The sequence below is a fragment of the Tamandua tetradactyla genome, chromosome 20, assembly GCF_023851605.1.
Source record: "Tamandua tetradactyla isolate mTamTet1 chromosome 20, mTamTet1.pri, whole genome shotgun sequence".
Taxonomy (NCBI): Eukaryota; Metazoa; Chordata; class Mammalia; order Pilosa; family Myrmecophagidae; genus Tamandua; species Tamandua tetradactyla.
In genome coordinates this window covers 62,672,431-62,697,714 of record NC_135346.1, presented here as the reverse complement: position 1 = coordinate 62,697,714, position 25,284 = coordinate 62,672,431, and the positions used below count along the sequence as shown (strand labels likewise).

The window sequence follows — 25,284 nt, the reverse complement described above, 5'->3', positions numbered from 1 at the left end:
GCAGAACCGACTCTGTCATTGCCCTGTGCTTATTGTTAGAAGAAAATCCCACTCCTGCTGCTAGGTCACTGCGTTCTTTTGGTTTAGCAGCGGAGAGCAGAGCCCTGGCCACTCCTACAGTCTGGGAGTGGTCAGGGGCTAGGATGTGTCCCCACAGGGCCACTGGAGTCCTCTGCTACCCCCCCGCATCTTCTGGCTCAGCTCAGGTCGCTGGGTGTGGTGCAGACCGGATCTCAGCCTCCAGCCGGGGGCTGACATGCAGGGCACAGGCCCCCCAGTTGTCTCTGTAGTCCTGTGCTACAGCCCAGAAGCTGGTGTCAGGGGCCAGTGCAGCTGCGAACGGCTGTCCTACGGCCATCCAGGTGGTAGGGTCTCGGCTTAGGCTCGGGCCTGCACGGGTGGAACAGCCCCTAAGGTGGCATGGGGACTTTTCTCTGTGGGATGTGGGCATGAGTCATGATGGGGTATGTACGGCAAGGCGCTATGTTCCAAACCCTTCCCTCCCAGGCCTGCCTGCTCCTCACTCGCTATGGCTCAGCTTGGGCTGCTCCCTCTGAGCACTGTCCCGTTAATAATTACCATCTGTCCATCCATCCCTCCTTCCCTCCTGTCTCCCTGCGGGAGCTGTCCACCTCAGCCACTGCAAAGGGATAAAGACCCCAGGCTGGGTGAAGCCACTCGGCCTCCTGATTGGCCCGTGTGGGTGCTCAGCTTCCTCATGATTGGCCCACGGGGGCACTGAGCTTCCTCTTGATTGGCCTACATGGGGCACACGGCTTCCTCGTGATTGGCCCATCGTCCCGCACTCAGCTATCCTTTGATTGGTTCATGCGTGGCGCATTGCTCTGCTGATTGGCGTACTTAAGGACACAGCTTTGTCTTGATTGGCCTACACTGGCACGCCCCTCTCTCCTGATTGGCCCACGTATCACTCAGCTTTTCGCCTTTCCTGTGTAGGCCCAAGCGAACAAAACGGGCGGGCTTTTAAAAAGGTGGGATGCGCCGGGCTACCTCCGCCTTCACGCTCACGATCCTGCCGTCTGCGGCCCCCTTGGCTGCGGCCCCAGCCCTGATGTACAGCCTTCGGGGTACCGTTGTGAGAAGGGCGCGGGTGGAGGCCTGGAGAGCGGAGGACCGAGAGCAGGATGGGCAAGCGTGCAAGCGCACGTGCGTCGCTGTGGCCGGAATCCACGTGTGCTTCAGGAGTGGGTAGAGCCCTGCGATGAATGCGGGGCTGGAGCTGAAATCCCTTGTGAACCGTTTTAGGGTGTGCATAGACCCGAAGAGCTGTGTTCTCATTTACACATTGTTATACTGTCTCTGTTGTTAGATACTGTAGGTGTCTTCCTTGTCAGTCGGAATTTTCCTGCCTTGGCCATCCCTGGGCTCTGGTGTGAGCTCCAGGTTCTGTGCCATGTCCTAGGTGTGGTCTGAGACCCTGACCGCGCGTGTTCCTCCCTGTCCGCCAGAGCCCAAGGTGGTGTTTGCCAAGGAGCAGCCGGCACGCAGCGAGGTGCAGGCCGAGGCGGGGAGCAGCGCCACGCTGAGCTGCGAGGTGGCCCAGGCCCAGACGGAGGTGACGTGGTACAAGGACGGCAAGAAGCTCAACGCAAGCTCGAGAGTGCGCGTGGAGGCCACGGGCCGTGGGCGGCGGCTGGTGGTGCAGCAGGCGGGCAAGGCGGACGCCGGGGAGTACAGCTGTGAGGCCGGGGGCCAGAAGGTCTCCTTCCGCCTGGACGTCACAGGTGGGTTCTTTAGGGATGGTAACTCAGCCTTGTTTGGAGTTGATGGTGGGATTGGCTTAGGTCTCTGATGGTTTCTGTGGGCATCTTCATGAGACGTCACCCCTTATGTGTCCCATTTCATGTCAGTGGCAGGGTCTAGGGAGCTCGAATGGGAAGGGAGCGTACAAAAGGGAGAGGGTCCATTCTTATATACCTCCAGTGGAGTGGCCATGCAGTAATACTGAATCACATGTTCCCTACACCTGCCCTGAATCCTCCTTGTGTATCTCGGTGTGTGGCCTCTGGCTCTACCTGGTGCTTCTGGTCCGAGGTAGACTCTTTACCTCTCACCTGGGAATCTGTGGATTTCCTCCTTTTGGGTGGTCTGGGTAGCTTCCACCTACCCTCATCCAGCACCACTTTGATCTTCACATTCACTAGAGATGTTCGATTTCCATTGTCCTGGTAACATAAGACCTTGCCTCACTCCTCTCATACTGGAGTTATATCAAGACTGCACCTTAATGTATCCAAATTTTAGGTGCCTTTGAATCTGTTTCCTCTTTTTGACTTGGATATTCATGTTCTCTTTTACGTATATGTAAAAAAAAAAAAAAAAAACCCTGTATAGTTCACTGTATTGTTGTGGTTTCTAAATATTTTCTTCTATTGAATAGGCTACCTTTTCACTTTCTTGACAAAATCCTTTGAAGCACAAAAGTATTCAATTTTGAAGAGCACCCATTCATTTCCTCTTTCATTGCTTGCACTTTGGGTGTCAGGTGTAAGAAAACATCCCCTACCACAAGGTATTTAAGATATTCCCTACATTTTCTTCTAGGGCTTTTATGGCCATAGCTCTAATGTTTAGGTCTTTGATCCATTTTGCGTTCATTTTTGTATACAGTATGCAATAGGGGTCCTCTTTCATTCTTTCGGATATGCATACCCAGTTTTCCAAGCACCGTTTGAAGATACTATTCTGTCCCAGTCAAGTAGAATTTGCTGCCTTACCAAAAATCATTTGACCATAGATCTGAGTGTCTCTCTCTGAACTCTCAATTCAATTCCGTTTATCTATCCTTATCCCAGTACTATGCTCTTTCTCTACCACTGTAGCTTTGTGATATGCCTTAAAGTCAGGAGGAGTGAGTCCTCCAACTTAACTATCTTTCTCAAGATATTTTTGGCTATTTGGGGTACCTTGCTCTTCCAAATATATTTGATTATTGATTTTTCCATTTCTGCGAAGTGAGCTGTTGAGATTTTGATTGGTATTGTGTTGAATCAGTGAATCAGTTTGGTAGAACTGACATCGTAACTATATTTGGTCTTCCAATCCATGATCACGTTATGTCCTTCCACCTATTTATGTCTTCTTTGATTTCTTTTAGCAGTGTTTTCTAGTTTTCCATGATAGGTCATTTATATCCTTGGTTAAGTTTATTCTAGGTATTTGATTCTTTTATTTGCAATTTTAGATGGAATTTTTTTAAATTTCCTCCTCAGATTACTTATCACTACTGTATAAAAATACTCCTGATTTTTGTGTATTAATGGTTTTCCCATTTGATTTGTTAATGTGGGTGTACTACATTAATTGATTTTCTTGTATTGGACCATCCTTGCATACCACGGGTAAAGACCACTTGATTATGGTGTATAATTGTTTTAATATGCTCTTTGATTCTATTTGCAAGTATTTTGTTGAGGATTTTTGCAGCTATATTCATTAGCAAAGTTGATCTGGAATTTTCTTTTCTTGTTCTTTGTCTGGCTTAGGTGTTAGGGTAATTTTGGTTTCATAGAACAAGGTTATAGGTAGTGTTCCCTTCTCTTCAATTTTTTGGACTCATTTGAGCAGGAATGGCATTAATTCTTGGAATGATTGGTAGAATTCACATTTGAAGCCATTCGATACTGGGCTTTTATTTGTCGGGAGGCTTTTGATGACCTGTTCAATCTCTTTTTTTGTGATTGGTTTGTTCAGGTCTACTGTTTCTTCTAGAGACATGTAGGTTGCTGTGCTGTTTCTACACAGTTGTCCATTTCATCAAAGTTGTCTAATTTGTTGACGTGCAGTTGCTCATAGTATCCTTTTATGATCTTTTTTATTTCTGTGGAGTCAGTAGTAATGTCCTCCCCTCTCATTTCTGATTTTATTTGCATCTTCTCGCTTTTTTCCCTCTGTCAGTCTATTGTAGGATTTGTTAATTTTATTGATTTTCTCAACAAACCAACTTCTGCTTTTTTTGATTCTCTCTAATATTTTCTCATGCTCAATTTCATTTATTTCTGCTCTAATCTTTGTTATTTCTCTCCTTTTTGCTTTAGGATTAGTTTGCTGTTCTTTTTCTAGTTCCTCCAGGTGTACAGATAGGTCTTTGATTTTAGCTCTTTCTTTTTTTCAAATGTTGGCATTTAGGGCAATAAATGCTCTTCTCAATGCTGCCTTCTCTTCATCCCATAGTTTTGATATGTTGTGTTCTCATTTTAATTAATCTTAATTTATTGATTTCTCTTGCAATTTCTTCTTTGGCCCACTGATTATTTTAGAGTGTGTTGTTTAACTTCCATAAATTTGTGAATTTCCAGTCTTCCACCTGTTACGGATTTTCAGTTTCGTTCCTTTATGACCAGAGAATGTACTTTGTATAATTTCAGTAGTTTTGATGTTATTGAGCTTTGCTTTGGGACCCAGCATGTGCCCTTACCAGAGAATGATCCGTGAGCACTTGAGAAGAGTGTATATTCTGCTATAGTGGGTGTCATGTTCCGTAAATGTCTGTTAGGTCTATTTCATTTATCATATTATACGAGTCCCTGTTTCCTTATTTATCCTCTGTCTAAATGTCCTATCCATGGGTGAGAGTGGTGTGCTGAAGTCTCCAACTATTTCATCTATATAATAGCTACAAGCAACTGGAAAATGAAATTTTAACAGATTTAAATGTTCAAAGTATCATGTTTCAAATGCCATATCTAGTTAAAAAATTTTAAGAGCCCTGTGGGGAATTTTGGGAAACATTTTTGAGAGACAGTACAGACCTAAATGAATGGAGAGATATCCATGGAAAATCAGAGATATTTATTCCCAATGAAAATCCCAGCAGATTTTTTTGGGAGAGGCGTTGAACATGGCAGTCTATATCCAAGAGTGAAGTGTGAAGAAGACACTATTGACAAAGACAAAATTTGCTCTACCATCTATTCACCCTTTTTATGAGGACAGTGTTTTAAATGTAGGTAGTGAAGACCAAAGAAACAAAGTAATAAGTTCAGAAAGACCTATGCATGAATATTACCCTCATATCCTTATTTTTATCACATTGTCATATGTATGGTGTAGAAAAGGATGGAGTTTTCACAAACAGTGCGTGGGCCATTAAACCATATGGAAAAAAATTAGACCCTACCACCCACCACACACACAAAAAATCAACTAAAGGGTAATAGAGATAATGTGAAAGGTAATATATTACCCTCTTAGAAAATTGTGTGTATTTTTAATGAAACTGAATAAGGAAAGATTTCTTAATACAAAAGACATGCGCTCCTCAAAAGGTGCAATTAATGTATTTCATGGCATTAAATATAAGTCTTTGCTTCATTAAAATACACCATGTAAGAGTGAAAAAGGAAGCACAAAGGTGGAGAATATCTTGACTACTCTGGTAGCTCTAGCATTAAAAATATATAAAGAATTCCTAAAGAATAATAAGAAAAAATAACCCACACTGTAAAAATTTGTGCGCAAGACTTATGCAGTGACACCATGGAAGAGTTTACTTATATGCCCAATAAACTTTGGGAAAAATGTGCTTCTGCTCCTCAGTGATAGGCATTAAGAAGCTGTAAATTAAAGCCACAGGTAGATTCATGGAGCAGTTTACAAGAAGTTACAGCCGACAGAATAAAGAGTAGGCGAGACTGTGGAGCCACAGGAGCTCCCATGCACCGATGGTGGGAATATTATTCAGACAGTCATTTTCGAAAACTCTGGCATCATCTAGTAAGCCTGAGAGTTGCACACATCAGAACCCTTATGTTTTTCTCCTAGAGGGGCACAGAAAATGACTTACTAAAACATCTCCACCCGGAAAGATCCCATGTGCTATCAGTGTAGAATGTATAAACAGATCATGGTATTTGGTGCTCAGAAGGAGGTGGACTTGCTCAGAACACAGCTAGTGGCAGAACCACTACACAAGAGGTAGAAACTTGTGATATTCTACCTCCTTTTCCAGACCTTCTTTTCCTTCAATCCTCCTGACTTAGGTAGACTCTCTGACCCTGTGTGTTCCTCCCTGTCCCCCCAGAGCCCAAGGTGATGTTTGCCAAGGAGCAGCCGGCATGCAGTGAGGTGCAGGCTGAGGCGGGGAGCAGCGCCACACTGAGCTGCAAAGTGGCTCAGTCCCAGACGGAGGTGACGTGGTACAAGGACGGGAAAAAACTCAATGCGAGCTCGAGGGTGCACATAGAGGCCACAGGCCTAGGTCGGCAGCTGGTGGTGCAGCAGGCGGGCAAGGCGGACGCCGGGGAGTACAGCTGTGAGGCCGGGGGCCAGAAGGTCTCCTTCCACCTGGACGTCACAGGTGAGTCCCAGCAGTGGGTGGAGGGCAGAGGAAACCCTCGAGTGTTGTGTGTGAAACTCCCAAGGGCACATTTGAACAGTCCGATGCACTCCAAGACTGTGGCAGCTTCCCTCTTGGTGGCCCTCAGCATCTTGGACCCTAGCTTTGCATGCCATCTCCCAGATCCTGCAGGTCTTGTGTCCTTGTCTAAGCAGAACGGAGCAGACCCACGGCAGAACCGACTCTGTCATTGCCCTGTGCTTATTGTTAGAAGAAAATCCCACTCCTGCTGCTAGGTCACTGCGTTCTTTTGGTTTAGCAGTGGAGAGCAGAGCCCTGGCCACTCCTACAGTCTGGGAGTGGTCAGGGGCTAGGATGTGTCCCCACAGGGCCACTGGAGTCCTCTGCTACCCCCCGCATCTTCTGGCTCAGCTCAGGTCGCTGGGTGTGGTGCAGACCGGATCTCAGCCTCCAGCCGGGGGCTGACATGCAGGGCACAGGCCCCCCAGTTGTCTCTGTAGTCCTGTGCTACAGCCCAGAAGCTGGTGTCAGGGGCCAGTGCAGCTGCGAACGGCTGTCCTACGGCCGTCCAGGTGGTAGGGTCTCGGCTTAGGCTCGGGCCTGCACGGGTGGAACAGCCCCTAAGGTGGCATGGGGACTTTTCTCTGTGGGATGTGGGCATGAGTCATGATGGGGTATGTACGGCAAGGCGCTATGTTCCAAACCCTTCCCTCCCAGGCCTGCCTGCTCCTCACTCGCTATGGCTCAGCTTGGGCTGCTCCCTCTGAGCACTGCCCCGTTAATCATTACCATCTGTCCATCTATCCCTCCTTCCCTCCTGTCTCCCTGCGGGAGCTGTCCACCTCAGCCACTGCAAAGGGATAAAGACCCCAGGCTGGGTGAAGCCACTCGGCCTCCTGATTGGCCCGTGTGGGTGCTCAGCTTCCTCATGATTGGCCCACGGGGGCACTGAGCTTCCTCTTGATTGGCCTACATGGGGCACACGGCTTCCTCGTGATTGGCCCATCGTCCCGCACTCAGCTATCCTTTGATTGGTTCATGCGTGGCGCATTGCTCTGCTGATTGGCGTACTTAAGGACACAGCTTTGTCTTGATTGGCCTACACTGGCACGCCCCTCTCTCCTGATTGGCCCACGTATCACTCAGCTTTTCGCCTTTCCTGTGTAGGCCCAAGCGAACAAAACGGGCGGGCTTTTAAAAAGGTGGGATGCGCCGGGCTACCTCCGCCTTCACGCTCACGATCCTGCCGTCTGCGGCCCCCTTGGCTGCGGCCCCAGCCCTGATGTACAGCCTTCGGGGTACCGTTGTGAGAAGGGCGCGGGTGGAGGCCTGGAGAGCGGAGGACCGAGAGCAGGATGGGCAAGCGTGCAAGCGCACGTGCGTCACTGTGGCCGGAATCCACGTGTGCTTCAGGAGTGGGTAGAGCCCTGCGATGAATGCGGGGCTGGAGCTGAAATCCCTTGTGAACCGTTTTAGGGTGTGCATAGACCCGAAGAGCTGTGTTCTCATTTACACATTGTTCTACTGTCTCTGTTGTTAGATACTGTAGGTGTCTTCCTTGTCAGTCGGAATTTTCCTGCCTTGGCCATCCCTGGGCTCTGGCGTGAGCTCCAGGTTCTGTGCCATGTCCTAGGTGTGGTCTGAGACCCTGACCGCGCGTGTTCCTCCCTGTCCGCCAGAGCCCAAGGTGGTGTTTGCCAAGGAGCAGCCGGCACGCAGCGAGGTGCAGGCCGAGGCGGGGAGCAGCGCCGCGCTGAGCTGCGTGGTGGCCCAGGCCCAGACGGAGGTGACGTGGTACAAGGACGGCAAGAAGCTCAACGCAAGCTCGAGAGTGCGCGTGGAGGCCACGGGCCGTGGGCGGCGGCTGGTGGTGCAGCAGGCGGGCAAGGCGGACGCCGGGGAGTACAGCTGTGAGGCCGGGGGCCAGAAGGTCTCCTTCCGCCTGGACGTCACAGGTGGGTTCTTTAGGGATGGTAACTGAGCCTTGTGTGGAGTTCATGGTTGGATTGACTTATTGCTCTGACCATCACTGTGGGTGTCTTAAATGAGATTTCGTCCTTTTATTTCTCACATTTCCACACCAGTGGCAGGGTCTAGAGCGTGTGGATGGGAAGGTTGTGTACAGTAGAGGGAGGGGTCCATTCTTGTATACCTCCAATGGTGTACCATGCAGTAATCCTGGATCACCTATTCTCAGCTCCTGCCCTGAATCCTCCTTGTGTTTCTTTGTACCTGGTGCTTCTAATCTGTTGTAGACTTGCACCTCTCATCTGGAGATCTCTTAATTTCTCCTTGTTGGATGGTCTACCATATACCTTTATCCTGTACTGCTTTGAGCTGCTGACTCACAAGAAATGTTTAAGTTCCATTGTCCAGGAAAGGGTAGACCTTGCCCCAGTCTTATAATGTACTGGGATTTATATCAAGACTATACCTTAGTGTATCAAAGTTTAATGTGCCTTGGAATCTGTTTCCTCTCTTTGGCATGGTTATTTATTTTTTAATGCAATTTTATTGAGATATATTCACATACCATATAATCATCCAAAGTATACAATCATTCACAGTATTGTCACATAGTTGTGCATTCATCATCACAATTTTTGAACATTTTCGTTACTCAAAAAAAACACTTAAGAATAAAAATAAAAGTGAAAAAGAATACCCGAAATTCCATGCCCCTTATCCAGTCCTGTTATTTATTCATTTTTTGTTCTCATATTTTTACTCATCTTTGCATACACTGGATAAATAGTGTCTGCCATAAAGTTTTCACAATTACACAGTCATATATAGTTATACAATCATCTTCTAGAATCAAGGCTAGTGGAATACTGTTCAACAGTTTCAAGTATTTCCTTTTAGCTATTCTAATCCACCAACAACTAAAACATATTTATATAACGCATAAGAATAACCTCCAGAATGATCTCTCAACTCTGTTTGAAATCTCTCAGCCACTGAAACTTTATTTTGCTTCTTTTCTCTTTCCTCTTTTGGTCAAGAAAGCTTTATCAGCTTCATTATGCCAGACTCCCTCATCCCAGGAGTCCTGTCCCATCTTGCCAGAGAGTTATACCCCTGGGAGTCATGTCTCACATAGGAGGGAGGGCAGTGAGTTTACCTGCCAAGTTGGCTTTGAGAGACATCTGAGCAAAAAAAAAGAGGTTCTCTGGGAGTGATTCTTAGGCATAAACATAAGTAGGCTTAGCTTCTCCTTTGCAGGAATAAGTTTCATAAGGGCAAGCACCAAGATTGAGGACTCAGCCTCTTAAATTAGTAGCCCTCAATGCTTGTGAGAATATCCAGAATTCCCCAGGTAGGGAAGTTTAATATTTCAACATTTTCCCCACTCTCCCAAAGAGCCTTGGAGAATACTTATTATTCTCTGCCCAAATTACTCTGGGATGTATCATGTCATCACAGTTAACCTGTAAAAACCAACATGATATCACTTCCTACACCAAATAAACATTTGTTCCTTTGGTTTCACACAGAAGTTGAAGTTTTAAAACACAGTCAATATCATCCTTTACTCTTTAGTCTGATTTATTTGGCATGGTCATTGATGCTCTCTGTGTGAACACATATACAAAATTCCTGTAAAAGACCCCTGTATTGAAGTAATGTCTGTGAAAAATGAACCAGGAGATGATGAGTGGTTAATATATGCCTGTGAAGTTGGGGTTTCATCTTAAAGAAATTATGTTATCCATTCATCTTCAGTTAGACTCTTCTGCATCTGAATACTCTGTGGGATTTGATATATAAATGCAGGAGTAGAGAGGAATATGAAGCTTTTGCTTCATCAGCAATCTGTGTTAATGAGGAATTATTGCAGCAACTGACACATGGTGGTAAAGCAATATTCTTCTCATAGGTTGTCCATAATATTTAGTGTGTATATGTCTGTGCCACCCTGGCTGGTTTGTTGAGGTGTCTTGGACTAACTTCTTATTTCTGTTTGGTAAGAATGCAGTGAACTCAAGCCTTACTTGTAGTCAAATCTGAACATTGTCACCACTTAACAGTTTTGTATTTTTTCAACATGTAAGGATTTGTATCCTTACATGTTGAAAACTTGCATGTATCTTTTTTGAAACATTTCTGTAAGTTATTATTGCATGTTATTTGATGGCAGTAACTTTGATAGGTTTTTATAAATGGGACAGATCACTATAAAACTATATCAAAACTGACTCAAGCAGAAACAGACAACTGAAAGAGGCCCAATCCCATTAAAAAATGTAACCAATATTGAAATATATTCTCAAAGAGCAAAGTACAACCCCAGATGGCTTCACTATTAAGCTCTGACAAAAATTCATGGAAGAAATTATTCCCAGACTGGAGAATCTTTTAGATTAAAGAAGAGCAAAAACATGTTCTCCGACTTATTTTATGTCCTGCCATTATAATGATACCAAAGTGTGAATAAGAAAGAAAGGAATTAAAACAAAAGGCCCATCTCTTATGGATACCAACACCAAAATCCAGAACAAAATATTGGCACACTGAATTCAAGCATATGTGAAGAATGTAATGCACTACTACCGAGGTTATATTCCAAAAATGCTAGGGTGGCTTACCATTAAGACATTTAAATCAGTACAATCCATAATGTTAACAAATTAAAAGAAAAAAAATTGTGATTATCTTATCAATTGCAGAATAAAAGTGTTTGATAGCATTTAACATCAAAGACAAGAAAAAGTGCTTGACAATTTTCTTAACAATAATAGAGTAAAAATTATTAATCAACTGTAACTTCTGTCATTTGAAAAAGTGCTTCTGTCAATGTGGCAAACGTTGTACTTAAAGTGGAGAAGATCTTTGCAACACCTATAACTATGGGACCTCTGGCCTTCAAAATATATAGAAAGAATCAATAGGAAAAAATAACCCACACTAATAAAAGCTGTGTGTAAGACTTTTACAGTAACGCCACAGAGGAGGAAATAGATATGTTCAATAAACTTTGGCAAGAAGTGCTCCACAGTGATAGTCATTATTGAAATGCAAATCACACCATGGGTAGGTACGTGGAGGAGTTTGCCAAAATTACAACAACTGACAATATTAAGAGTAGGCAAGACTATGGAGCCACAGGAACTCCTATGCAGTACTGGTGGGAATATTACTCAGAGTCATTTTTGAAAATTCTCTGGTACCATCTGGTAAGATTGAAAGATTGCAAGCATTATGACCCTGACGTATTTCTCCTAGAGGAACAAGTGCACAAGAAATGTCTTACTAAAGCATCCCACCTGGAAAGATCCCACATAACATCTGTGCAGAATGTATTAATAGACTGTGGTATTTGCTGCTCAGAAAAGGGGATGGACTTGCTCTTGCCACACAGCTAGTGGCTGAGCCTGGAGAAGCTAACAGTTCTTCTGCCTCCCTCTCCAGGCCTTCTTTCCTTTCTGACTTAGATGATGTCTCTGACCTGTTTTGTCTATCCCTGTTCTCAGAGCCCAAGGTGGTGTTTGCCAAAGAGCAGCCAGCATACAGTGCAGTGCAGGCCCAGGCAGGAGCCAGTGCCACGCTAAGCTGTGAGGTGGCCCAGGCCCAGACGGAGGTGACATGGTACAAGGATGGGAAGAAGCTGAGTGAGAGCTCTAGAGTGCGCGTGGAGGCCACGGGCCGTGGGCGGCGGCTGGTGGTGCAGCAGGCGGGCAAGGCGGACGCCGGGGAGTACAGCTGTGAGGCTGGGGACCAGAAGGTCTCCTTCCGACTGGACGTCACAGGTGGGTCTGAGCTCCCTCTTATTTTCCTGAGGATCATAAGTGGTTGGTGGGAGGAACCATCTCTTGGCCTGTTTTCTTACAAAGCTCATCATATAAAAACAGCAAGCTGTTGTCAACTTTGCCCTAAGTGACAGGCCATGATGAATTGCTTTTGTCCATTTGTCTGTGTAAGTACAGGCAAACTCTATGGGGAAGAATGCTGATTATTCCCATTTTAAGATAAGGCTTAGGGAAATTTCATAATCTGATGTAGGGCACACAGTCAGAAAATTGCAGATCCAGGATTTGAGCAAATAATCTGTGATCATTTTCCTTCTCCTTACAGAGCTCTGTTTTCAAGTCCTTATTTTAGTATATATACTGGTGTAACAAGTTCTCGCTTTTTGGTTTGTAAGGCACAATCTTTATTTCCCCTTTAATTTTTTTTTTTTTTTTGCATGGGCAAGCACTGGGAAATGAACTCCCCTTTAATTTTGAAGACTTTTTTCTGGTTGACAAATTCTAGTTTAGCAACTATTTCCTGTCACTATTTTAAAGATATCATTTCATTGCCTCTTGGGTTCTGTATTTTTCTTTTGAAACCTCAACTTTCAGACTCACATTCCTTTGAAGGATCAAGTTCCTTTTTATTGTAGGTCCTCTTTGATGTTGGTTTCTAGCAGTTTTACTCTGATGTGTCTAGGTGAGCTTTTCTTTGTATTTGTCCTATTTGGGGTTGCAGAGTGTCTTGAATCTGTGGGTTGATATCTTTCATCAGCTTGGGAAAATTCTTGGTCGATCTCCTTTCTGTCTTTTCTTTTTTTTCTATTCCAGGAACCTATTAGACCTCTTTATATTTTCTCATATGATTTTTTTTCTCATATGCTTTTCCTTCTCTGTCCTTATCCCACTCTCTTCCCTTTTCTGCTCTTCTCCCAACTTAATCCTTTTTTCTCTCTCTGCTTTAATTAGGATAATTTTTATTAAAATTTATTTGGTTCACTGTTACTCTCTTCTGCTGTATCAAACCTGCTGTCAAACCTACCTACAGAATATTTGGTTTCAGTTACTGTACTTCAAAGTTCTGTAACTTCCATTTGATTGATTTTTTAATAGATTATATTTCTCAAGTAAAGTTCTTCATCTTCAAAATATTGGCTCTTGGAGGTAGGGCAAGATGGTGGTGTAGGAAAGTGTGGATTTATTTAGTCCTCTAGGGAAACTAATAAATATCCAGGAACTGTTTGGGGGGTATCCATGACTAGACACACATCATACACCAGTCTGGAATGGGTGAAATGGCTAAGAACTGTAGCTCGGATTCCCAAATTATGGAGGCTGGTGCCCTCTCCCACTGGCATGGCAGGCTTCTCTGTGGTAAAGCGAAACAGTCTTTACTAGTAACAAGGGAAAGTTGTTCAGCCAAGCTCTAATTGTGGTTTTAGTTAACAAATTTGGACTGCTGAATACAAGCTCCAAGCACAGATAAACACAGAGCAAGCATAAAAGGAACCCTGAAGTCTCTCTCATCAGAGGGGAGGTGGGGCTGGTGGGAAAAAAACAGAGGCTTTTGGATTCAGATGAACTCAGAATACTGGAAAAGGGCTGTGCCTCAAGAAGAGGGGCACATAGAACCAAGTACCAACTCTGGCTCTTGATGGATGCACCTTGAAGACTGGGGACCAGTTCTGAAAAGAATCTTTTTAACTATTCCTATAGTCCATTAAAAAAAAGCCTCAAGCATTTTCAGTTTTCAGCATTGACCCAGGCAAGGGCACAATTAGGGTATGTCTGAGAGACAAAGTAACTAGTCAGGTGAAGGAGATAATTCTCTAAAGAGTGTATCTTCCCCAATAAAAGTGGGGGACAGGGCCCAGCACAAGTGGGGCTCTCATTCAGAGAATTCAGATCCCAGGGGTTGGAGTACAGAAACAACTTAAGCCTGCCTGCCTTCTCTCTCAGCCTCTACCTCAAACACGCCCCAGGTAGAAACAGGGTCTGCTGAGAATTAAAGGCGCTGCACCACTTTATGCCAGTGGGGAGCTGCAGACTGATAAGCACCACCTGCTTGGCAAGATAGGAAAATCACAAAGTCAAGTGCTTCACAAGGGAGACTGGCAAACTGCTGGGTTTCATCCCCTAGGAAACTTGATGATGTTGATTACACCCTCCTCCTGACACCTGTTCCTGTCTTTTCTGGGAAAATCTAACAGGGTTGATCATATCTGGGGAGATACTCTTCAAAAAAAACAGAAAGGTTCCATATAGACAGAGCAAGAACCAAAAAAAAAAAAAAAAAAAAAACAAGAACAGAGAAGTTCTGATCAGTTAAACAGAAGCTGTGCTAGATGTCCAGAATAAGTGAAGTGAATGTCAGAGAACACAGAACAAAATCAACCAACAAGAAAACTCTAGGTACAAGAGTGAAATGGCTTCTGGAATAAACTAATTAAGGAAATCAGATGCCTAGACATCAGCAAAATATATATATATATATATATATATCACAAGTCATACCAGGAAGCATGAAAATAAGGCCCAAAGGAACAAACTAATGCTTCAAATGAGATACAGTAGTTGAAACAACTAATTAGAGATCCTTCCAACAAGAAGCAATAAAACCAAAAGTTGGTTCTTTGAGAAAAGCAATGAAATTGATGGGCCACTAGCAAGACTGACAAAGAAAAAAAGAGAGGATGCAAATAAAATCAGAAATGAGAAGGGGTGCATTACAACAGACCCTGGAAGAAAAAGAAGAAATCATAAAAGAATACCATGAACAACTATACACCAACAAACTAGAGAACTTAGATGAAATGGAAAAATTCCTGGAGACACACCAACAAGCTACACTGACTCAGGAAGAAATAGAAGATCTCAACAAACCAGTCACAAGTAAAGAGATTCCATCAGTCATCAAAAATCTTCCTACAAAGAAAAGCCCAGGGCCAGATGGCTTCACAGGGGAATTTTATCAAACATTCCAAAAAGAACTAACACCAATCTTGCTCAAACTTTTCTCAAAAAATTGAGGATAAAGGAACTCTACCTAACTCATTTTATGAAACTAATATCATTTTAATACCACAACCAGGTAAAGATACTATGAGAAAGGAAAACTACAGGTCAATGTCCCTAATGAACATAGATGTAAAAATTCTTAATAAAATATTAGCAAATCGAATCCAACAACACATTGAAAGAATTATGCACATGACCAAGTGGGGTTTATACCAGAAATGTCGGGATGGTTAAATGCAAGAAAATCAATTAATGTAATACATTAGTAGCACATTAACAAATTGAAAGGGAAAAATCACATGATCATCTCAATTGATGCTGAAAAAACATTCGACAAAATTCAGCATCCTTTTGTGATAAAAGCACTCCAAAAGATAGGAATCAAAGGTAACTACCTCAATATGATAAAAGAAATACATAAAAAAACCGATAGCCAGCTTCATACTCAATGGAGAGAGATTGAAAGCTTTCCCCCCTAAGATCAGGAACAAGACAAGGATACCCACTATCACCAGTATTATTCAACATTGTGCTAGAAGTTCTAACTAGAGCAATCAGGCAGAACAAAGAAATAAAAGGCATCAAAATTGGAAAGGAAGAAGTAAAATTCTTATTATTTGCAGATGATATCATACTATACTTGGAAGATCCTGAGAAATCTGCAGCAAAGTTACTTGACCTGATAAAGTCAGCAAGGTGGTTGGTGAGATTTCAAATCAATGTGCAATAATCAGTAACATTTCTATACACAAGCAATGACCTAGCTGAGGAGTCAGTTAAGGAAAAAATTCTGTTCAAAATAGCAACTAAAAGAATCAAGTACTTAGAAATTTGTTTAACTAGGGACATAAAGGACTTGTACACAGAAAACTGCATAACATTGCTAAAAGAAATCAAAGGATATCTAAATAGGTGGAAAGACATTCCCTGCTCCTGGACAGAAAGGCTAAATGTAGTTAAGATGTCACTTATCCCCAAATTGATCTATAGATTCAACACAGTACCAATTAAAATTCCAACAACCTATTTTGAAGATTTGGAAAAGCTAACAACCAAATTCATCTGGAAGGGAAAAGACCCTGAAAAGCTAATGGCATCCTAAAAACAAGAATGAAGTGGGAGAATTAACACTCTGACTTTAAAATCTATTATAAAGCCACAGTGGCCAAAACGGCATGGTACTGGCACAAACACAGCATTGACCAATGGAATCGAATTGGGAGTGAAGAAATAGACCACCAAATCTATGGTCAACTTATTTTTGCCAAAACTGGGACAAAATTGTCTTCAATAAGTGGGCATGGAAGACCTGGATATCAATAGCTGAAAGGATGAAAGAGGACCCTTACCTTGCACCCTACACAAAAATTAACTCAAAGTGGATCAAACACCTAACTATAAGAACTAACACCATAAGGCTTCTAGAAGAAAATGTAGGGAAACATCTTCAAGACCTAGTAACAGGAGGTAGCTTCCTAACCTTTACACCCAGAGCACAAGCAACAAAAGCAGAAATAGACAAATGGGAACTCCTCAAAATCAAATGCTTCTGCACCTCAAAAGACTTTGTCAGAAAGATGAAGAGGCAGCCAACTCAATGGGAGAAAATCTTTGGAAATCACATATCAGATAAAGGTTTACTTTCCTGTATATACAATGAGATCATACAACTCAACAACAAAAGAACAAACAGCCCAATTATAAAACGGGCTGAAGTATGTATAGGCATTTTTCTGAAGAACAAATACTGATGGCGCAAAAGCGCATGAAGAGATGCTCATTATCATTGGCTATAAGGGAAATGCAGAGCAAGACTAAAATAAGATACCACCCCACACCTATAAAAATGGCTGCTATTAGACAAATAGGAAAGTGTAAATGTTGGAGAGGATGTGGAGAAACTGGAGCCCTTATGCACTGCTGGTGGGAATATCCAATGGTGCAGCCACTATGGAAGACTGTTTGGTGGTTCCTTAGGAAACTAAATATTGAGTTGCACTATGACCCAGCAATAGCACTACTTGGTATATACCCAGAAGAGCTGAAAGCAATGACACAAACAGACATTTGCACACTGATGTTCATAGCAGCATCATTCACAAGTGCCAGAAGATGGAAACAAATCAGATGCCCATCAACAAATGAGTGGATCAACAAAATGTGGTATATGCATATGATGGAATATTATTGCAGCACAAGACAGAATGACGTCCTCAAGCACATGACAAGATGGAGGAGCCTTAAGGACATAATGCTGACTGAAATTAGCCAGACACAAGAGGATAGATACTGTATGATTCCACTTTTATGACCAGCATACATGTATAATCTGAGGCTTATAATACAGAATATAGGGGATTTAGAGATACATAGAAGCTAGAAATGGGTGAACTCTTAGCTAATGAGGTTGAACTCCAATGTAAGGAAATAGATAGGACCGAAGGTGGTTCTCTAGTGGGTCTATAAGTAATATTACCATATCGAAGATGAACAGGAATGAGAGGGGTTGTATAGGCCTATGTGTTTCATTGATTAACACTAGAAATATGAATTAGTTCTTGCAAGAATTACTTCAAAGATATTATTCTTGTACAAAGAGTGTCCAAGTCCAGGGTACAGCAGGTAAACTGTTATGGTAGGCTGTGAGCTATGTTCAAAAGGAAACCATCAGCACTACCACAGCAACAGCAGAGGTAAATAATGGGGGGAAGGGACAAGAGTTAAGAGGGGGTTTAGATTTCCTATATGGCGAGGGTGTGTTTATTGGTTTTCTTTCTCTTGGGAACAATGAAATTATCTAAAATTGAGAATGTTGATGGACTGTGGACTTTGGGCCCTCTACATGATGCCCAATGAATGCAAGTGACTGAAGGTTACACTGACAGAGAAGTAGATTGGCAAACAATGGTATATACTTACTTATGAACGAAGGTTGGGCTGCTACAAAAAGGAACAAAGTCATGAGGCATGCAACGATGTGAATGAACATGTGGGACATTTGATGAGACAAAATAATCCAGTAACAAAAGAACTAGAGTGTATCGTCATCTTTAGAATATGCTTATAAGAAAACAGGGGCCTAGATTGTAAGCTTTTAGAGCAAACACTTTAAGCCTGGAGTGGTGATTATTATTTCTTGATTTTTTTTTTTTTAACATGTGCAGGCACTGGGGATCAAACCCGGGTCTCCAGCATGGCAGGCAAGAACTCTGCCACTAAACCACTGTGGCTTACCCTTATTTCTGGATTTTGGATGCTGTTTTATATCTATAACCTGATATTTAGAGATAAGGATGAAGCTAAACAGGTTGAGATTAAAGTAACTGAGAATATAGGCATAAGGATGACAGTGTCTATATTTTGGAACCACACATACTCTTCGAGACCATTGGAAGAAAGGTTTATTTGCTCTGGAACTGAAATCTTCTGCAGCGCATAATCTAATTCATCCTATCTGTACAGCTCATTTGAAGAATTGAAGCACAGGGTACACAGAATAAGAAAGAGGTCCTTTAATTCTGTATAGAGTATTATGATGCATGGATACATTCTAGAGGATATTAAGCAGATAATCAAAAAGTATTGACAAAGTCCCCTGAGGGATGGGAGAAAGAGTATGGAACTATTAAACCTTACCAATAGGAAATACCCTGATACTGTGTCAAACTTCAGGGACACCAAAATCAATAGGCCATGCCCTCGATTATGAGGCTTACTCTTGTGAAGTTCATGTAGGTAGCGGAGAAGCTTAGACTACCTATAGGTATGCCTAAGAGTTACTTCTGGAGGACCTCTTTTGTTACTCAGTTGTGGCCTCAGTCTCTTTAAGCCCAACTCTGCAAGTGAAATCATTGCCCTCCGCACCATGAGGGACATGACATCCAGGGGTGAAAATTTCCCTGGCAATGTGGGAGATGACTCCCAGGGATGAATCCAGATCAGGCACTGTGGGTCAACAATTCCATCCTGATGAAAAGGAGGAAAAGAAATGTAATTAATAAAGTATCAGTGGCAGAGAGAGTTCACATAGAGTCGAGAGGCTACTCTGGATGTTGCTCTCAGGCAAGCTTCAGTTAGACCTTGCTACTTATCATAACCTACCAACCCCCAACCAGGACGATTCCAGCCAATGCTAAAGAACACCTAGGGCATTATATAAGATGCTACAAGGGTTCCATGCACTAGAGTAACTTTCCAGAAACCTAGAACCTCCAGATGGGTCCCTGGCCCAGTTAGGTCCTGAAACCTTGCCCAGTCTGTCCAGAACATTAGATTGTTCCATTTCCCTACCCCATATTAGTGACAGACCTTCCAATTTGAAAAATTTAGAATTGCCATAGCCCAAACACCCCTAAAGAGAGGGATGGAAAGATCAAAGGTGATAGTGGAGTTATACAGTGAAGATAGGACTTAACAAATGAATATGAATGCTGAATCATTAAATTGATATCTCTTTTAGTCTCAGCTAGAGACTAAATCTCTTAGAGCAGCTAGAAGGAAAAACCTAAAATTGTGAAATTGTAATCCATGTCAAAGTCTGAAATATGTTCTACAACTAATTGTGGTACTGTGCTTTGAAATTTATAGCTGTTTTGTATCTATGTCATTGTTCACAAAAAAAAGAAGGAAAAAAGTTGACTGTGCTGATAAAATCAATATTTAAGCCTTCTAGCCTCCTATATTCTAGAGCAGCCAGAAGGGAAACAGAGGATTGTAAGGTAGCCCATGACACACTCTGGGATCTGTCCTGTAATTACTTGTTGAAGAATGCTTTGAAAACTATTGCCTTTTTATTTCTTTACCTTGTATATATGTTATGCTATACAGTAAAAAACGTTAAAAAAAGATCCTTGAAACAAACCCTCTAAATAAAATCAAAGAAATAAGGGAAGATATGTCAAAAGAGATGAAAGGTATAAATAAGATGTCAGACAACTATAAAGAAGAACTAGAAAGCTTGACAAAACAAAAGGTGAACTTATGTGAATGAAAGGCTTAAGAGAAGAATGAAAAACACAGTGGAGACATACAACAGTAGATTTGAAGAGGCAGAAGAAAGGATTAGTGAAATACAGGAAAGTACATCTGAAATCCTACACTCAAAAGAACAGATGGGGAAAAGAATGAAAATATAAGAGCAAGGTGTCAGAGAATTAAATGACAACATGAAACACATGAATATATATGTTATAGGTGTCCCAGAAGGAGAAGAGAAGCAAAAAAAGGCATAAAGAATAATGGAGGAAATAATGAGTGAAAATTTCCAAACCTTTATGAAGACTTCCAGGAAGTGCAGCATACCCCAAAAAGAATAGATCTGAACAGGCCTCCTCCAAGACACCTACTATGTCAGATGTCAAGGACAATAATAAGTGAATTCTGAAAGCAGCAAGAGAAAAGTGGTCCATCACATACAAGCACAGCTCAATAAGACCATTTCTGGATTTGTAAGCAGAAACCATGGAAGCAAGAAGGCAGTGGTATGTTATATTTAAGATACTGAAAGAGAAAAACTGCCAACCAAGAAATCTATATACAGTAAAACCATTGTCATAAAAAAATGATAAGGAGTTTTAAATATTTTAAACTCTCACACATACCCTGAGACAGTTTGTCAATAAAAGACCTGCTTTACAAGAAGTACTAAACAGAGCACTAAAGGCAGATAGGAAAAAACAGGAGAGGGAAGTTGGAGAAAAGTGTAGAAATGAAGACTGTCAGTAAGAGTAAAAGAGAGAGAAAAAATAGAATGTGACATATAAACTCCAAAAGACAAAGTGGTACAAGAAAGTACTGTCTTTACTATAATAACATTAAATGTTAATTGTTTAAACTCCCAATCAAAAGACATGAGTTTCAGAATGGATTAAAAAACAAGACCCATCTCTGTGTTGTCTACAAGAGACTCACTTTAGACCCAAGCACAAAAACAGGTTGAAAGTGAAAGGTTGGAAAGAGATATTTCATGCAAACAACAAACAGAAAATAGCAGGGGTAATTATACTTAATATGGGGCAAATCAGACTTCAAATATAAAACAATTAAAAGAGACAAAAAAGGACACTATGTATTAATGAAAGGGAAACTTCATCAAGAAGGCATAACAATCATAAATATTTATGCACTGAGCCAGAGTACCCAGAAATAATGAGGCAAAGACTGACAACACTTAAGTGAGAAATATACACATCTACAGTATTTTGGAGGTTTCAATACACCACTGTCATCAGTATATACAATATGTAGACAGGAGATCAATAAAGAAAAGAGAGTTTGTATAGTATGACAAATGAACTAGGCTTACTATTTACAAAACATTTGCACCCAACCCCAGGATACACATTTTTATCGAGTGCTTGTGGATCATTCTCCAGGAAAGACCACATATTGGGTCACAAGGAAAGTCTCAATAAATTTTTAAAAGATTGAAATTTATACAACACATTTTCTTGACTTGTACTAGAATGACACTGGAAGTCAATAAAAAGCAGAGGGCTAGAAAAGCCACAAATATATGGAGGCTAAACAATACACTCTCAAATAACCAGTCCGTCAAAGAAGAATTTACAAGAAAAATCAGCAAATATCCCAAAGCAAATGAAAATGAGAACACACCATATCAAAATTTATGGGATGCAGCAAAGGTGGTGCTGAGAGGGAAATGTATTTCCTTAAAAGCCTATATTAAATTAGAAGAGCAAAAATTGAAGAATTAACTATTCATGTGGAGGAGTTGAAGAAAGAACAGCATACTATCCTTAAAGCCAACAGAAAGAAAGAAATAACAAAGATTAGAGCAGAAATAAATGAAATAGAGACATGAAAACAATAAAGAGAATCAACAAAAATCAGAAGTTGGTTCTTTGAGAAAATCAGTAAACTCAGTGGAGCCATAGGTAGGCTGATCAAAAAAGAGAGAAGATGTAATTAAATAAAATCAGAAATGGGAAAGGGGACATAAAATTATTGAACCCACAGAAATAAGGGAGATAATGAGAAGGTATTATGAGCAACGATATACTAACAAACTAGAGAACTTAGAAGAAATGTACAACTTCCTAGAAAGGCATGAACAACCAACACTGACTTGAGAAGAAATGACCTCAACAAACCAATTACAAATAAAGAGATTGAATCAACTATCAAAAAAACTCCCTAAAGAGAGAAGTCCAGGGCAGATGGCTTAATATAGAAATTCCACCAAGCACTCGAGAAAGAATTAGTATCAGTCCTACTCAAACTCTTCACAAAAATTGAAGAGAAGGGAATGCTACCTAACTCATACTTTAAAGTCAATATCACCCTAATACCAATGCCAGATAAAGATACTACAAGAAAAGAAAATCACAGGCCAATTTCTTTAGATGCAGAAATCCCCAACATAATTCTTGAAGTAAAATCCAGCAGCATATTGAAAGAATTATAACCATGACTAAGTGTGGTTAGAATACCTAAGTATTCTAGGTGTGCAAGTCTGGTTCAAAACAAGAAAATCAATTAACGTAATATACCACATCAATAAATCAAAGGAGAAAAACCACATGATTATCTTGATTGGTGCAGGGAAGACATTGGACGAAATTCAACATCCTTTCTTGATGAAAATGCTAGAAAGAATAGGAATAGAAGTCAAGTTAAACATGAAAAGGGAAAATGTGAAAAACCCACAGGTAACATCATCCTCAATGGGGAAAGAATAAAGCTTCCCTTCTAGGATGAAGAAAAAGATAGCAATGCTCACTGTCACTGTTGTTATTCAGCATTGTGTTGGAAATTCTAGCTATAATAATTAGGCAAGGAAAAAAAAAGGCATCCAAATTAGAAAGGAAGAAATAAAACTTTCACTGTTTGCAGATGACTGTCTTATATGTAGAAAAACCTGAAAAATCTACAGCAAAGCTACTAGAGGTAATAAATGAGTGCAGCGCAGTGGCAGAGTGTAGGATCAACATGCAGAAATAAGTAGTTTCTATACATTAAAGGTGAGCAATCTGAGGAGGAAATCAAGAAAAAAGTTCCTTGTACAAAAAGCAACCAAAAATAATAAGTAATTTAGGAGTAAATCTAACCAGGGCTACAAAGATCTACATTCAGAAAAATACGAAAAATTGGTAAAGAAAATCAGGGAAGATGTAAATAAATGGAGGGACATACCATGTTCATGGCTTGGAAGACTAAGTACAGTGAAGATGTCAGTTTCTACCCGAATTGATTCATAGATTTAATTCAATAGCAATTAAAATTCCAACAACTTCGCAGAAATAGAAAAACCAATAACAGATTTATTTGAAAGAGTAGCCTGCCCCAAATATCTAAAAATATCTTGAGAAAGAGAAATGAAGAGGGAGGTCTCACACTACCTGCCTTTAAAGCATATTACAAAGCTACAGTGGTCAAAGCAGCCTGGTACAGGCATAAAGGTAGGTGTACTGACCAGTGGAATCAAATTGCATGTTTAGAGGTGGACCCGCACATCTACAACCAACTGATCTTGGTAAGGTGGTCAAGTCAACTCAACTGGTACAGAGCAGCCTCTTCAATAAATGGCACTTGGAGGACTGGATGTCCATATCCAAAAGAATAAAAGAGCACCCTGTCTCACACCTTATACAAAAATTAACTCAAAATGGATGAAAGACCTAAACATTAAATCTAAGACCATAAAACTTTTAAAAGAAAATGTTGGGAAATATATTAAAGTTCTCGTGATAGGAGGTGGTTTCCTAGACTTTACACCCAAAGCACAAGCAATGAAAGAAAAAAATAAATTTGATGTCCTCAAAATTGAATACTGTTATGCATTAGAGGACTTTGTCAGGAAATTAAGAAGGTAACCTACACAATGGGAGAGAATATTTGGAATCCTCATATAAGGGTTTAACATCCACGAGATCCTACTCTCAACAACAAAAAGACAAATGACTCAATTACAAAAATGCGGTTTGGCCCAACCGCTAAGCTATCGGGGACCCTCTACTCCTCAGCTTCTCACTGCTTGCTAGACGACACTGCCGCACGCAGAAAAGGGGCTCGAGCCGGGGGTCTGGGTCCAAGGGGCGCGCGCAGGAGACCTCGCTGCGGGTCTAAAGGACTGGAGGCCGAGTCAATTAAGGCACGAAGCGAGGTAGCTTTATTGTTGGTAGACGCTTATGCCAGGGCCGCCAGTAGCTAAAGACCACGAGGCTTGACGAGCCCTGGATTATATACAGTTTGAGGAGAGGCGGAGTTAGGGTGTGGCCTCCAGGGGAGGGTAGCCAATCACACAGGGAGGACGGATGAGTGACTGTGACCATAGAGATGCTGGTCCTGAGTGTACCCATAGCAGAGGATGTTGGGTAGGTGGAGGACTAAGGAGAAGGCCAATAGGGTTAGAGAGACAAGGCTGCATCATCTCTAGTCACTGGTGAGGCTTGTAATTCAGAGGCTTAAAAGAACCGGACGTGCCAAAATGGCGAGGGAGGGAGAGAAAGAGACTAAGCCACCAGGCCAAGAATAAAATTATGCCACACAAAAAGGCCAAAAGACGTGGACAGACACTTTTCCAAAGAGGAAATACAAGTGGTTTAAAAAAAAATGAAAAGATGCTCAACTTCACTGGCTATTAGGGATATGCAAATCAAATCTACAATATCTAATTGTAGATACCTACTAAAATGGCCATTATATATAAAAACAGAAAACTACAAGTGCTAGAGGGGATATGGAGAAAGAGGTACATTTACTCACTGTTGGTGACAATGTAGAATGGTGCAACCACTCTGTAAGGCAGTTTGGCAGTTCTTCAGAAAGCTAAGTTTTGAATTGTCATATGATCCAGCAATTCCATTACTAGATATATATTCAGAGGAACTGAAGGCAGGGATACAGACGGGCTTTTGCACACAGGTATTTATAGTGGCATTATTCATTATTGCCAAGAAATAGAAACAGCCCAAATGTCCACCAATGGATGCGTGGATTAATAAACTGTGGTATATACATAAGATGGAATATTACGCAGCTGTAAGGCAGAATAAAGTCATGATGCATCCAACAATGTGGATGGACCTTGAGGACATTATGCTGAGTGAAATTAGCCATAGCCAGAAACAAAAGGTAGGGTCTCACTAATATGAACTAACAATAATGAACAAACTTTGAGAGTCAAAGTTGAGAACACGGGTTATCAGGCAATAGAAAGAAGGTAGAGATTAGGCCTTTGATGCTGAAGGAGCA

At 41.6% G+C, this 25,284-nt stretch overlaps 1 protein-coding gene across 4 annotated transcripts in view; it reads left to right on the top strand.

Annotated features, from left to right (window-relative positions):
* Positions 1 to 25,284, top strand: part of LOC143664240 (obscurin-like) — a 177,200-nt gene that overhangs the window by 18,121 nt on the left and 133,795 nt on the right. For 3 of the 4 annotated variants that reach the window (XM_077137912.1, XM_077137909.1, XM_077137910.1), the window contains 4 exons: positions 1,470 to 1,745; positions 6,044 to 6,319; positions 7,999 to 8,274; positions 11,794 to 12,069. In XM_077137912.1, the coding sequence (XP_076994027.1) occupies positions 6,055 to 6,319; positions 7,999 to 8,274; positions 11,794 to 12,069 (817 nt within the window). In that variant the 5' untranslated portion in view covers positions 1,470 to 1,745; positions 6,044 to 6,054. The remainder of the gene's footprint in view (positions 1 to 1,469; positions 1,746 to 6,043; positions 6,320 to 7,998; positions 8,275 to 11,793; positions 12,070 to 25,284) is intronic. The other variant, XM_077137911.1, reaches the window with a different exon arrangement.